Raw genomic sequence first — 15,488 nt, forward strand, 5'->3', positions numbered from 1 at the left:
TTTAAAATATAACTTGGGGAGACTGCACTTTTTTATTTTGAAAAGTTGTCATTTCCTGTAATTTGTTTTTTTGTGTTTATGCAAATAATGATTGTATCACACCCCATGAAAATCAACAAGAGTGTTCATTAACTGCCCATTTAAACAGACAAAGGGTTAACAGTTCACAGATGATCTAATGAGAAGTGAATGCTTGAAAACATTTGTTTGGCAGAATGTTTTGAGCCTTCAATAAAGTTATTGCTGTCTACCTAAAAGAGAGTTAGAATAAATGTTTGCCAATAAGAGGGGGCTATTCAGCTCATCTTCCTCATTTGTTAGTTTAGTAGGTAATCTGGTCTTTCATCCAGCCATTTCTTAAAGGTGCCCAGAGTGTAGAAGTCTTCTGGGTTGAATCTATTTACCCCATTTAGGATTTTGTATATTTGGCTCATATCTCCTCTCAATCATCCTTTTTTTCCAGACTTCTTAGCTCCCGTAGCCTGTTAGTATTTGACAGTCCCCTGAGACCAGGAATCATTTTTGCGCCCCTTCTTTGAACTCTTACTTTGGCTGAATATGGTTTTCTAGATGAGGTCTTACTAGTGCATTGTAGAGTTTAATCTTGAGCTTATGAATTCAACTCTTTTTGCTGTGTCCAAGCTTTCAGTTTGCTTTGTTTATTGCTTCCCCACAACGTCGTGACGAGGACATGGAGGAATTTACATAAATGCCCAGATCCCTTTCGTGTTCAACTTCCTGTGGCTATGTTATATAAAGAAGCACCCATATGATATATAAATATATAAATATAAAGAAGAACCCATACAATATGTACAGTGTAGTGTTTTTCCCTACCACCAGTGTGGATCGTGTGCACTGATCATGTTGAATTTAATTTGCCAAGTGTCAGCTTAATCCATAATTTTATATTTTGTAACTCCTTTCCTGCTGTTACTGTGTTTGCCACTCCTCCTATTTTAGTATTATTTGACTAGTAAATGAATTGGACTAGTTTGCTAACTATACCAGAATCTAGGTTGTTGATACAGATCAGGAAACGCAATATCTCTGAATAATGGACCCATATACATAGTCTGTGGTAATGCTCTTTTCCTTTCTTTTTTTTCTTAATATCATCATTGAACCATTTAGGCCATATTTTCCCAGATTTAGACTTCAAAACTTTAGGAGTTAATCTGTTTTGAGTCTTTTATGTTATTTTTGAAATATGACCATCCTTATGCTATGTTCCCAGTTCACTGCTTTTAAATTTATATGAGTGAATCTAAAACTGTAAATGCTACTTTTAGATTCTCATGTTTTTGAGTTTTAAAGTATATGTCAAAAGATAACATATTATGGGCACAATTTCCTAGTGGTTCCATTACATCATTTCCTTTTATTATATTGTTCTTGTGTGGGAAAATATTAAGTCATCTTGCCTATTAGTGCTTTAACAAGCTTAATAAGGAATCATTAACCAATTTCAGCACCTGTGTTCCCCATCACTATATCCCACTTTGTGTGGAAAATAAGCAATATAACATCACCTTTGCTAAATATCTGCTTGATCTCATCATAAAGTATGTTTTGTGCACCCATCAGCATTGGGTGGTCCATACACCTATTAATATGTCCTTTGAATTAATATTTTCCATTTTAACCATTAGCAATTCTAAAATGCCCATATCCTCTTGCTTACATTCTCTAACTCAAAGGTTATTTTAAAAATATTACCCCAGAGTAGCCCATCTTCTGTCCTCCCCATTTCTATAAAAGTGGGTACCCTTAATATATATTTGTGTTCATCATCCCTAATGAGGATGTCTGAGTTATTCCTTTGATCTCATAGTTCCCGAATAATGCAGTTCTTGATTTTTTTCTTATGCTTCCTCATCTAAGAGGTAATGAATGTTTACGAATGGATGAGTTGTTTTGAATTTGTTCTTGGTGTTGCCCAGGGTTTTTTTTGTTCCAACCAGAAATGATCTGTTCCCCGGTTTAAATACTCCTCAACTAATGTTCTGAACAATGCACCACTGTTCCAAATGAAATACTCCTTAGTAATCTCCTCTGGATGGCTATCAGTTTTCATCCAGACACAAAAGATAGATGAGTATGAATGAGACCCCCAGGAGGGAGGCTTGTGAGCTGGGAGATGAGTTGTGAGAGAGGAATGTTGCGACTGCAATGGGGACCTCTTTCCTTGCTGTATGGAATGATCCCATCAGTGTGCGAGTTAGCCTGTCAGGCTGCTATATGGAAACAGGCAGCTGTCACAAGCCATGGCTGAGCAGAGTCAGGAGAAGCCCATGCCACAGGTCATAACAGCTGTGAGGTCAGAGCAATTTAAAGGGAATGGAATTTATTTTTCTTAGGCTTACATATCTAAACAAATAGGCTGATGGAACATTTGTAACTCTTTTAAAGACAACTTTAGCCTTTGTAGCCTGATGCCTCTTGAGTCCAAAAATACGCACTAGTTTACCAGCAAGCAGGTATCCTGGTGAGTGGTTGTCAGCTGTTTCTTGCTTCTCAGCTTACTAATTAAAGATTGATAGAGTAATGGGAACATGGTCCAAATGCAGTCCGAACAATACATTAAAAAAATATTATCTCTATTTAATGCATTGATAATGTGAAGTTAATATAGTTGATAATTGATATTGGCATTGTGTTATCAGTGAAAAAGGAGTGATATTTTCACCATATTTGCAAACATACATTTCACCCTACTGACAGATACCAAGTTTTATTTTATTTTTTTTGTTTTCTCTTAGAATTACTCTGGCTATGACACTCTGTACATCTGTGATGCATGTGTAACAGAGGTCATTGCACCGAATACAATCCAGATTTGGTGTTACTTCTCTAGAAACCTAGACAATGTAAAATTCTTCCACAGCAATGAACTAGTCTATAGGCATAGCGGAGTTCACCACTGTCTAGAAAATGGTGTTGCACATTCTTTACGGCAAAGCTGTTGCTGTCACAGTAGTGCCATGACTTAAATTTTGTGACGTCATCTTCTTGAAACCTATAGAGTGTAGAATTATACTGCAGCAAACGACCTGGTCTTTTGGCATAGTGGAGTTTGCAGCTCTGTTGGAAGTGTTTCTATGTATGCTCTTGGCCTGCAAGCCGCCATGATCAATTCCCAGCAGGGGCTGAGTAGAGCTGTACTTGTGACACCTGCTTTGCACCACGCCGCAGATTCTACACTCTCGTGCAGCACCATCGCACTTGGATTTCACAATGAAACCCTGCAAAGTGTAATGCCTTGCGGTCTTCCAGATTTCATTTTTGATAGTCCATCAGCGATGGGCCTTTGTGGCTCTGTGGCTCTGTAGCTCTGTAACTTCTTGCAAAGAACAAGACAGCAAGTGACATTGTGCTGATTAAGTTCAATCTCTGACACGTTGATGATATGAAAGTGGCCCTTTCTTAATAAGTGAGAGATATTGGTTTCTTTCTGTGTTTTTGTTGCTTCAGTAGTCACAGTATGATATGAATGATCAATTAAAATGACACCCAAATCTTGATTAATTTAAATGTGTCCAATATCTGTGTTCATTTGTGCATATTTTAGCAAAAAAGTGGTGTTACTGTGCTCCAAAAATATACTTTATACTGTATTAATATTTCCCTATTTACAAAGGCCTTAAAAGCCGTAATTATTACAGAATAGAACCGCAAACATTACTTATTTGATTTGAAAAGTATCTTTTGATTTTGTGCAGGAAGCACTCACTAGAATAGAATGAGTGTCCTTCATACATCTTCAGAGATACATTGGTCTGCTAATTTGTTCATAGGTGAAAACATTCATTAGTTTGAACCTTAACCTCATTTGTTTTACTGTTTTTATCTAGGTTTGACAGCTTGAGGTATTCCTTGAGGCAGGATCCTATTGTTGGATTCCCTGCAGCTAAATTCACTCATACACATAGTAGCTGCTGGAATGCTCATAGAGAAATTCCCTGAACGACTCCTGAACCTTGTTAGTTGGTCTTTCTGAACAAGTGTCTGCAATTGTTTGCACTTTATCTTTATCCCAAGATGTGCACAAATGAAATCTACATTACACCATCTGCAGTTTTGGACTGTGTGTGCCTTGATATCTTTATAACTATTTCCTAGCTCTTTATAGTGTTGACAGCATGTGCAATATGGATAATGACATTTTTTAATGAGAATGTTTTCTTATGCAGAGTGCCAGTGCTTTTAGATGTGGTCAGTTTTTAAAAGTACATTTGGGAAAAGTCATTGGAGTGTAAATCTCACTAATATGACATCTGGAAGATGGGCAACTGACATGTAAAACAGATGTTGCCTATACTCTGGTGTTTAGAAATGCAAGAAAGAAAATAGATTAAGAAGATTTGTATTTCAATGAATGTTACAACAACAAGACTATTGTGTACTAAATACGTTTTTAAACTGAATTTTAATAAATATATGTATATGCATAGAACACATCTTAATCTATTCAAGCCTTCTACCATGCTGCATAACGTTTCTTTTTTTACCTTTTTCAAAAACAACCTCAGACCAAGAATTAATATTTGCACTTGTGTGATATTCTTTTTGTGATTTCAAACTGTTTTCTAGATTTTTCCACAATAAACAAAAATTAATCTTATTTTTCAGTGTTATGCAGGCTTTATGCATTGTACATTTGACAGTATATGAGTAGACACTGTAAATGAATGAAAATACCAGTTCTCTTTTTTGGACCATAATTATGCCTCGCATTGTTTTTATAATATCAAATCTGTCAGAGCAGTGCAAGCAAAATAGAAGGTTCCACAGTCTTTTTTAACAATGGAGTGACAATAGGAATAACAGTTCAGACCTTAAGAGATCTTTTATCAGTGTGCATTTGACTAGACAGTGAATGCTCAGGATGTCAGATTTCAGGAACTGGCCTTTTCATTGTGATTTATTAACAGTGTCAGGACAGCTTCAGTGAGAGTCAGTGCTGTTGTGTGATTTGACAGCCCAGTATTAATGACTGTTTAGGTTTGTGGCTTCCAGCAGTTTTATATAAGGTTATTGTTTGGGAATATATATATTACTGCTGCATGGCAGGTGTTTCAGATTATAGGAAACTGAATTTCCATCTCTCCTCAACTAGTTTTGCTAAGGAATAAATAGAGAAAGTGTAACTACATGAAAACAAGCTAACACTAACAAAAAATCTCAATTTTTAGTTAAGTTGTTTGGTATTTAATCAGTATATCTATTTTTCTCAAAAAATATTTTGAGCAACATTTTCTAAGTTTTTATCAGAAATTTAAGTAAAGTATTTGAATATGAGTATAATATGAATATAACTTAATATGATGCAATTACTTTTGACAAACTTTTAGTTTTAAAATTATGAAAGAAACTCTAAAGAGAATGAGAGATAAACATGGCCAGAATTTTAAAACAAAATAGAACACTTAATTAGTAAACAGTACAAAATGTATGCTAATTTCAATGACTTCCCAAAGCTGCATTTTTCTAGTATCTAATAGCATCTGTTAAAATTATTTTGTATTCTGTGCAATTAAGTAAGCAAAATTCTTGTTCCATAACATAAGTATGTGAAGATGTCTATCTGATTGATCTCAGAATTGCCACAAAGTGTTTTAAGTCTCTGTTTTTTAAAGATTCTTTATGTGCAGGTATTAAGAACGTGTTCACAGAGGTCACTCTGGTGCTCCTGTGTTTTTCAGATGGTATTCATCGTATCACTGCGGTGTGCACGCTGCGGGTCACCATCATCACTGATGACATGCTGACCAACAGCATCACAGTGCGGCTGGAGAACATGTCCCAGGAGAAGTTCCTCTCTCCTCTTCTCTCACTCTTCGTGGATGGGGTGGCCGCTGTCCTTTCCACCACCCGGGATGGCATCTTCGTCTTCAACATCCAGAACGACACCGACGTGCACGGGAACATCCTCAACGTCACTTTCTCTGCTCTGCTCCCGGGGGGGCTGCGCAACCAGTACTTCCCCTCCGAAGACCTGCAGGAGCAGATCTACCTCAACAGGACCCTCCTCACCATGATCTCCACGCAGCGGGTGCTGCCGTTCGATGACAACATTTGCCTGCGCGAGCCCTGTGAGAATTACATGAAATGCGTCTCCGTGCTCAAATTTGACAGCTCCGCTCCCTTCATCAGCTCCAACACCGTGCTGTTCCGTCCCATTCATCCCATCAATGGCCTCCGCTGCAGGTGCCCGCCTGGATTCACTGGGGATTACTGTGAGACCGAGATTAACCTCTGCTACTCGGAGCCGTGCTTCAACAGCGGGACGTGTAGGAGCAGAGAGGGGGGATACACCTGTGAGTGTCCCGAGGATTTTACAGGTGAGCTAATCTGGGCTGAAGTTAATGGCTCTTTTCTGTTCGGAGGCCTGGTGTTTCAGTCTTTCACTCCAATGGGAAGCTCTTTAGGACCCGGTGAGTACACACTTAGTTCAGCTTGACCCCTGTGGTTTGTAGGGAGACTTGGAACCAGGCTATGCCACTCTCTGACTGGTCTGGCGCCCTCGCTGGCAGCGCAGAATTAGTCCATCCATTGCAGGGATTGAACTGGGAGATATTCAGACAGGGGACCTTTTGTTTTACTGCTCAGTAGTACTGCAGGACTAAGTGGTGAGAGTGCTATGCCAGTGCTTTAACTGCATTTTGTTGATTTTAATTTTATTGATTATAATATTTATCAGCTTGATGGTTTCAGAGAAAGCAGTTCCAAGCTCTCTTCCTTCATGTCAACTCACTCAACCAGTGACAGTATCAGTATTACTGATCCAACTAAGGGTATACCTGGTCAAAAATAATAGATTTCAGAATATTTTTAAAACTTCCACACCACTGATCTTAAAGCATACCTATATATAAAGGAGGTTCATCTTTAAATACAAAATAGTTATCCATTTTTTAAACACTCTTATTAACAGCCTTATCTTGATATACCATTCCTTGTGAGAGTGTAATTTTTAAGTTGTATTTTTGTTATTGCAAATATAATTACCGAGTAAACCTTGGTATACTATATATATATAACACTTTTGTCATTGCATTCAAGAGATTAATGTCATGGCTATTGCTTCTGTTGAAACCTGTAGTACAGTATATTGCTGCTTGATGTGATTTTTTGTGTTTCAATTCAGATAACATAATGACGTTTTGGGTTATTGCTTCATTGATAACATTTCAAACTGTAAAGTGCCATGAAATGCAGTTTCTAAGTTTACAATATTTACAAACTTGCAGTTTACAATATAAACTATAATCTCATGGATTAGTCATACTCATTATTATAAAGAAATATTGAAATTAGGTGATAATGTGTCTTACTGTGAACTCTGACCCTTTGAAAATTTGTAGTGCTGTTTTACTGTAGCTTTAATATGCTATCATTTTAAGGAATGTAGCCTAGCAGGAAGGCTGAGGTGCATTGTTTACACATTAACATTAATCACTGAGGCCACCTGTGATGTCTTTTGAGCACTTGGTTATTCATCCTGGAGATGCAGTTCCTTAAGGAATTCAGTTCCTCTCATGGGTTCTCAAGTTTCACATTCTTGAAGACAACAGGTGTATTTAGGAAATAAATTACTATTACAATCTTTCATTTAATTTGACAGCCTCTAGAACTTGATGATAGCACATAATTCACCTGAGAACTTATTCAACCATAATGGCAGGCATGCCTGAAACTAACGACCACTTCCTCCGTAGAGCTATTATGGGATAATAATGTAGAAACATTTCTTAGCCATTGCTTTGAAGGTCACAGTTCAAGTCCAGGTAGTTACGTATCATTTTGTGGGGGTGATGACAGCAGAACTGTCTGCATTCGCCTTCTGTTTCTCACATTAAATGAAAATGGATCCCAGTAATAGTTTCTGAAGATGGATTAACCAGCTGGCAATTAAATAATTACCAGCGCTTCACCTAACTTCCTGCACTTCAAAAAGTATGTGTGCTCTATGTCCCATATTTGTTTTAATAGTGATGATGTGAATCTTCATTACTAGCACATGAGAGATAAAATGGAGAAATTGAAGTTGAGATTTAGCCTTGGTCTAAACAGTGGCTGTTTTCAGATATAAAGACCAAAAACTCTGTAATTGAATACTACTGTAACTCATGCTTGCAGTAAATCAGTAAACCAGACTTTGTTCAAATGGTCATATACTCTATTCCAGAGGAACAAAATGAAATGAGTAGAGGGAGATTTTATTCCTTTAAAGTGTTATCTGGAAAATATGTCATATTCCTCTGCTTCTAATTTTCATATTAGCTCTTATAATAGGAGAACGTTAGCATTTTCATCCCCATATTGATTAAAAAGTTAACAAAAAACACTGGTGATTTCTTCATGTACTAATAATTCATCCTTTTCCTATTGGCGTCTCATGCTGTTTTGTCTTTTGCCTTGTGTAATATCTTTCAGTGTTTTAATAATTTACATGCAGCAACTAGCCTTTGATCAGAAATGAGATTGCCAAACAAATCAAATATTATTCTTGACAAGAAACTAGCAGGTTAAACACAGACACATGCTGTATGCGATGCCCAGTAGAGCCCTCTCTCTTGTTAAACTAAACACTTGAGGTTTTCATTTTTCACATCTTTGTGGCAAGTGCTTTATAGGAAAAGCCTTAACACTATCATACAGTAAACAACATTCCTAAAATGACCATTTGCCAAAAAATTCCTGTTTGTTTCATACAATATAACAAAGAGATTTTCATATATTGAGTTAGGAAGAAATTCACATTTGAAAGCAGCAGAGATTTTAACTGCGTCTTGTGTCTGTCATTGAACTCGTGGTTTTGGCCATGATAAAGATAGATAGATAATACTTTATTAATCCTGTAGGGAAATTGATTAACTAAAATATGCTTTTACAATAATTAATTAAAAACTACAGGGGTGTTATATATTATTTTGTTGTCCATAACCTCAGTGTAATTTAACTTTAAATATTAAATACAGGGTAATATTTTAGGGTGTTTTCAAGTAGGAAGGGTATTATACCTGTGTTGTACTTTACAGGCTATATATTTCAAAGATTGTAGAAGGACATCTTAGCCACCATCAGCAGACTAGTCTAAATTTGGTTGGTGTCTCGTGCTGTTGATCCACAGGAGAGCACTGCGAGGTCAATGCCCGCTCAGGAAGATGTGCCCCTGGGGTTTGTAAAAATGGGGGGACCTGCATCAATCTCCTGGTGGGAGGCTTCAAGTGCGAGTGTCCGCCGGGGGAGTACGAGAGGCCATACTGCGAGATGACCACCAGGAGCTTCCCACCTCAATCCTTCGTCACCTTCAAGGGCCTGCGGCAGAGGTTCCACTTCACAGTCTCTCTCACGTGAGTTGGGTCCCTTGAATTACTAGGCTTGCTCTTGTGGTAGTATTTCGGCCATTTACATAACCTTTAGTTCTTCTGCATTCCCTCTTTTGCATCAGGATTTAAAAAGGCTTGAATAACCTCCTGTGAGATAGCGCTCCTTTTGCCAGGTTCGTTTATGTTCATTTATTCTTGTAAACCAAGAGCCTGCTTGAAAAATGTCCTTGAACCTGCAACTTCCAGTACAGGCCTGGTGGCTTGTACTAAAATGGATTGGAGGTATTGGACAAAGACTCAGAGAATTTATGAAGCTCTGGAATTGTCATCACCTGACTTAGATTAAGGCCTAATGAGTCAATGAAGTTCTGAGACCTTACAAAAAAATAACACTAGTGCCCAAACTTTTGCACATGCCACATTTACTGTTTTATTTTTTTCAATCTGTTAAATTCAGCAAATAAATAGTATCTGTGTATTAAAAGTTGCAGAAATATGCCAAGTTTAAGTTTGGTTTCTGTAGAGGTTGTGTTAACTTCTTTTCACTTAGAAAATCAATAAAACATGTAATTTGGACAGAGGTGCCCAAACATTTGAATACAACTATATATATAATTGCAAAGGAACAAGTAATAGGTTTATTCCATGCTGAAAAAAAGAAGAAAGAGAACACAACGTTTCGGCCGTGGAGCCTTCTTCAGGTGTGAGAAAGACAACATCAGATTTGCTGTCTGTCTGTTCTCGCATTATTGCTCTAGTCCGAAAGACAATGTTGATGTTGCCAGGTTTGGAAAACCCATTTCCTGCAGTTACAGATCACACCCGTACTCGTGTGGTTACTGTTGTACATTTATTGTTTCTAAAATATCCAATGGAACTTGCAATCTTGACACAGAGCCCTGTGTCCTTTGAATAAATTACACGTAACATTGTGATGCAGCATGCTATGTAAACGATAACCCAAGTTTAGTAGAACAATAGCGAATTTCTTTCCATGAAGATTTTTTTAGTTTTAGTGTCTAGAAGAGCATTTACAAATCCACCTGACCTAGATTTATAGAAAATTGAAATAGAATAGAAAATCAAAAAATGTAATTCTTTTAGTACATATTTTTCTGTTTAAAGCAATAACATTTTCTAAATGTTGATTGAGCAGTAATTGATTATCACATGTAAATATACACTTTGTATGCACTGCAAAGGACTTTTATTTGTTATGATGCAAGGAAATGCTATATTAATACATTTAACAAAAAACAAAAACTCATGGTTTAATGAAGTTTGCAAATAATTATGTCAATCTTCAATTATGTATAAACTTTCCTTTTGTGTTTGTGAAACGATATGGGCCTTCTTTAAATCATACATGTTCTAGTTTTATGACATCCTGGCTGATTCTCCCTCCTAGAGTTTTGTTCTGTTGTCATAGGGAATAAATAGGATTGTAGTAGTGAACTCCAGCTATGTGGTCCAATAAAATTCAAATGCTGTGCTTTCTTTACAGGTTTGCTACCAGGGAAAGGAATGCTTTGCTTCTTTACAATGGCCGTTTTAATGAAAAGCATGACTTTATTGCGCTAGAAATCATTGATGAGCAGGTCCAGTTGACGTTCTCAGCAGGTAAGATGGCCAGACAGTTGTGTCGCTTGTAAAATAGAGCACTAGACTTTCCATTAACCGAGTGAATAATGTGAATATTCATCAATATGTGAAGCAGCAGGCTACTTTTTAGTTCAGACTATGGATTGATACCTTTTCATTGTTCCAGCAACATGCACAGAAAGATGTCATGTTTAAGTAGTAGTGTATATAAATATGTCAAAATGAATTAGCTACTTTTTCTTGGGATGACAGTAATTTGCATAAGATCACAAATCAGTTTCTTCTTTAATTTCAAAATGATGGAAATCTAAATGTTACATACTTTCTTCAATTATTTTTAAATTAATATGTAGTTGTTAAAGTGAGAAAAATATGGGTATTTGTGGAAAATCTAAATATTTTGTGAATACAGTTAATTTAATTTTAAGTGGGTTTTATATAAATTGTGTTCAGATATATGATTTTAATTCTCTTTATATTATATAAATATTTAAGTGCCATAACATGTTTTCCTGGTTGTTACTATGAGCAAACCACTTTGACGTGGATATTACATCCTAAGTAGTAAAATGCAGATTAATAATGTAAATCACAGCAGAGGTTATAAAGCAGATTATGTAACCTAAGGAGTTAATTTTAAAGAATGGTTCAAATACTGTATTATTAAACCTCACTCTTTCAACTGCCTGTTCCAATGTTGAGATTGTTACAAATGGACTCTGTTACTTTCAATTGAAATAACATCTTTCTCATGGCTTTTGATATTTTCTGGTTAACATATTGGCTAGATTTAGACATAAATGATTTTTCAGTTACTAAGTGTTAAGGGTATCATTCATCACTCTGTTTCAGTTAATTGAACAGCAGCTGCCTGCTACAATAAAACACCACTGGTCTGTAAATCCTGTTTTCCTTTAACCCTGAGGTTACAGCACAAATAAACAGTCATGTGAGACAGACCTGATATGTTGTATCTGTGTTTTGAATTCTTGCGCGTTAGAAACTCAGGATATCAACTAGGATAGCAAGAATACCTTTCATCTTTGTTGCTGTAGAACATCATAAACCTGTTTTGAAAAAAAAACATTTCACAACTGTGGTGCTAGTGTGCTCAGAAAGATGTGAAAATAAGCATATAAGAGGTGTATCTAAGAGATGTTTTAAAGTTGGTTTCTATAAGCTTTTTGCAGTTATCGATAGAAATGCTAAATAGTATAGCAATAATATGGCTTTGTATTATATTGCGAGAATGTATTTCTCAACACAGAGAATTCTCTCCTTAAACAGATTTCTGGTATTTGTTAACGGAGGACAAAATATTGCTATCAATTACAATGGATTTTGACCTTTCTCAAAATGACTACTAGAATATAAGATGGAGCACTCATGTATTGTATCAGTTATGATCTTGACCTAGGAGGTAATCTCTTGTTGTACACATTAGACTTAGAATTAAAGAAATAAGCAATGATGGTCTGAACATTTAAATTACAAGTTTTAGTTTAGGTACTGAAGTTCAGATGCTGGTTGCTTTTGTAGTATTGAAAGCCTCTTTACTTTGTAGTCCATCCTATGTTTACATTCTAATAAAAATACTTTAAAGGATTCTGTATTACACAGTGGAACTTACTCAACTTATGACAGTGTTGAGAAAATTCTAAACTGTAAATCAGTGTGTCAATCAACAGTTTACAGTACATATTCATTGTGCTAGATGGGTTCTGTAATGAGGAATGGAAGTGAAAATAAAATTGGGTAAGATGAATAAAATCACAGAATTAAACAATCATTCACACTGAAACCTTCGATGGAAAAAGTAAACATAGCTACATTTTATGTGTTGGCTTACTGTTTGCATTGTCTGAAAGTAAATTCCTGCCAAGGAAACTTCAGCCCTTGTTAAACACTGATTAACCTTTCTGCAAACCAGTCAGTTGCATCCAGCTTCTTCCAAGTGAATGTTACTGAAAGGAAAAACAAAAGTCCAAGCACCTTTTTAATCTATAGAGGAAATCTGTGACTCATTTATTTAACAGCAATGAGGTAAAGCTCTGACATTTTTGCAACAGGCTGTTCCAAAAAGACAAGGTATAATCAAATGAAAAGCATGACCATGTTGTAAAGCATCCATGTTAAACTTGTTGGTATTGCCTATATTGTTCAGTTGTTAAATCTGAAAAATGCTACATGGGAGTTTTATGCCCACCTCACTTTTCACATTTATCCCTGTTGTAAATTCCAGGAGAGGCCAAAACCACTGTAGCACCATTTGTTCCAGGAGGCGTCAGCGATGGCCAGTGGCATTCCATCCAGCTGCATTACTATAACAAAGTAAGAGATGGCTACTGTTTGCTTTTGATTATTTGAGGAGTCTCTGTAGATTCAGGTTATGACTGAGGCCATGCAAGTAGCAGCACAGCATGAGCTTCAGAGCAGTTATTCTACGTATAGTACTTCACAAAACATTATTTTATTCATCGTTCACCTGGATGATGGAGCCCATCAAACACAAATTTGATCTTGACTGGGGTTGGAATTTTTTCCAACTAGCTCTATAACTATTTACAGCTGGTTGCTAGTTCAAAGTGAAAGATAAACGATTAGAGGTGCTTCTCCATATGTTGTGAATTCTGTTTGCACTGCACATCTCATGTTTTTTTTATATTTTATCTTCCTCAATCATCCACTTGTAATGTATTGTGAAATGTAAAATGATGGAAGATGAGGTGGTTTAAGAACATATGCAACACTCCATGACTTAAAACCTCAAAATTGCCTGTATTAGTTTGGACTGTGTAGCTTTATGAACTTCTATATCGCCAGCACACCCTTTTTCCTTCTACCTTCTTTTGCTAAGAGCCACAATTCAAATACAACTACGTGAGCACATCTATAACAAGTTTGAGTGTTGCACTTTATAATAATTTCTGAAAGTTGTTGCTACATAATTTGTGAGATGAGATCTTTGGTCCAACAGTAATGTAAGCAGAAATATGAGCCTGAACTAATAATAGTTCTGCTATGTCAATTATTTTCCCTGTACATTCACAGTGTTTTTCCAGGAATCTGGAACATAAGATCTTTTCAGTTTCATATTTTTAATGGCCTGTTCAGGAACACTTAGCTGAACGACTTAGCCAGCAAGAGGTCAGTTATCAGAATGTTTGTTTTGGATGTACAGTAGCAAAACTTTCTGTTTTATTTGTTTTATCAGTAGTACAGTGTGTGAGTTGTCAATTTTATAACTGCTTTATTTTCACCTCTGATTGTTTATGGTTTCTGATCTTGTCAGTATTTTCTGGGACGTGGACTACTCACTCTTTCCATCAAAAGGGAAATGTGACTAAAATTGTTTTTGTAACGTGATGAACTGTGGAGTAAGATAATATGCTAAATGTCAATACAACGTTTATTTAGTGATTTTTTTCTGATTAAATTCCCTCTGTCAAATAGCTTTATGCAACACCATTAATCAGATTTCAATACATATCAATATAGATCAACAGGAATCAAATGTTAGGTCCTCCAAACCTTTCCTAAAAGAAAAAATAATATTTTTAAAAAGGTTATTTGGACCCAATGAGATTAACTGATGTGGTGCCAGTTCTAATGTATTCCTTTCTTTTTCATGTGTTTATTTTGTATGTTAAATGTTTCACTTCCTCTTTTATCCCGGCCCTTCAATGCACTCAGTAAGGCTTCATTGTAAACAACTGTGTAACAGTGATGCTTTGTGATTAGACATCTGGCTAAGAAAAAATTCATGTTGTTTGTTATAACAGTGTAAATAAAAAGAGGAAAAGGAGAAACTTTTACTTCGAATAGTATTTCATGTCATAGGCAACAGTTTTGTACGGTGTTATTTAATAATGTATGTGTATGTGTATTTTCTAGGAATACGACCACCACAAGAAATAGAATTAGAATTAATCCTAATTATTGACTATATTCAGCTTGAGCAAGACCAGCTTTTGAATTTTGACAGTTTCTTTCACTTAATTTAAGATTGTTTAACTTTCTTCTCCTTAAAGGCCCTCCAAAAATCTATTAAATCTGACCAAGCCTTTGATGGTGTTTGTAAAAAAACACTAAGATTAGAGTCTTTCTAAAGAAGGAGTAAGTGGCAGAATGACCTTTGAAGAACTGAAGTAATTTATGAGGTCAAAATGTGATAATAGACAGTGGCCCATGTGTTATGATTATGTGTTGCTGGTGAATTAAATTCATTTTAAAGAACTGGCAGTAGTATGACATTTGACATTAAATTTCTGACTTGTGATGGTAATACCATTTTTTCTTTCAATTTAAAAGGTAGAATATCTGACAATGTCTACATTTTTCTTATGTTGTTATGATAAAGTACACTATTTTTAATGTTTAACTCAGTTTTCTTTTTTCGTAAGTCAGAAATGAGTTCATCCTGGGTGATGGCGTCTATTTAATTTGAATCCTTTATCCTTGCTAAATGTATATCTTGTGTTATTTATTCAAACATTGTATTATAGGTTAGAGCATAGTTAAACTATTTCCTTTTATGGTTTCCAGTAAAAG

At 35.8% G+C, this 15,488-nt stretch overlaps 1 protein-coding gene across 5 annotated transcripts in view; it reads left to right on the forward strand.

Moving 5' to 3' along the window:
* celsr1a (cadherin EGF LAG seven-pass G-type receptor 1a) overlaps window positions 1-15,488 on the forward strand; it is a 102,485-nt gene that overhangs the window by 34,178 nt on the left and 52,819 nt on the right. For all 5 annotated transcript variants that reach the window (XM_088645056.1, XM_088645053.1, XM_088645055.1 and 2 more), the window contains exons 2-5: window positions 5,706-6,344; window positions 9,137-9,359; window positions 10,840-10,955; window positions 13,180-13,268. In XM_088645056.1, the coding sequence (XP_088501182.1) occupies window positions 5,706-6,344; window positions 9,137-9,359; window positions 10,840-10,955; window positions 13,180-13,268 (1,067 nt within the window). The remainder of the gene's footprint in view (window positions 1-5,705; window positions 6,345-9,136; window positions 9,360-10,839; window positions 10,956-13,179; window positions 13,269-15,488) is intronic.

The sequence above is a fragment of the Lepisosteus platostomus genome, chromosome 9 (assembly GCF_059453375.1).
Source record: "Lepisosteus platostomus isolate fLepPlt1 chromosome 9, fLepPlt1.hap1, whole genome shotgun sequence".
NCBI lineage: Eukaryota > Metazoa > Chordata > Actinopteri > Semionotiformes > Lepisosteidae > Lepisosteus > Lepisosteus platostomus.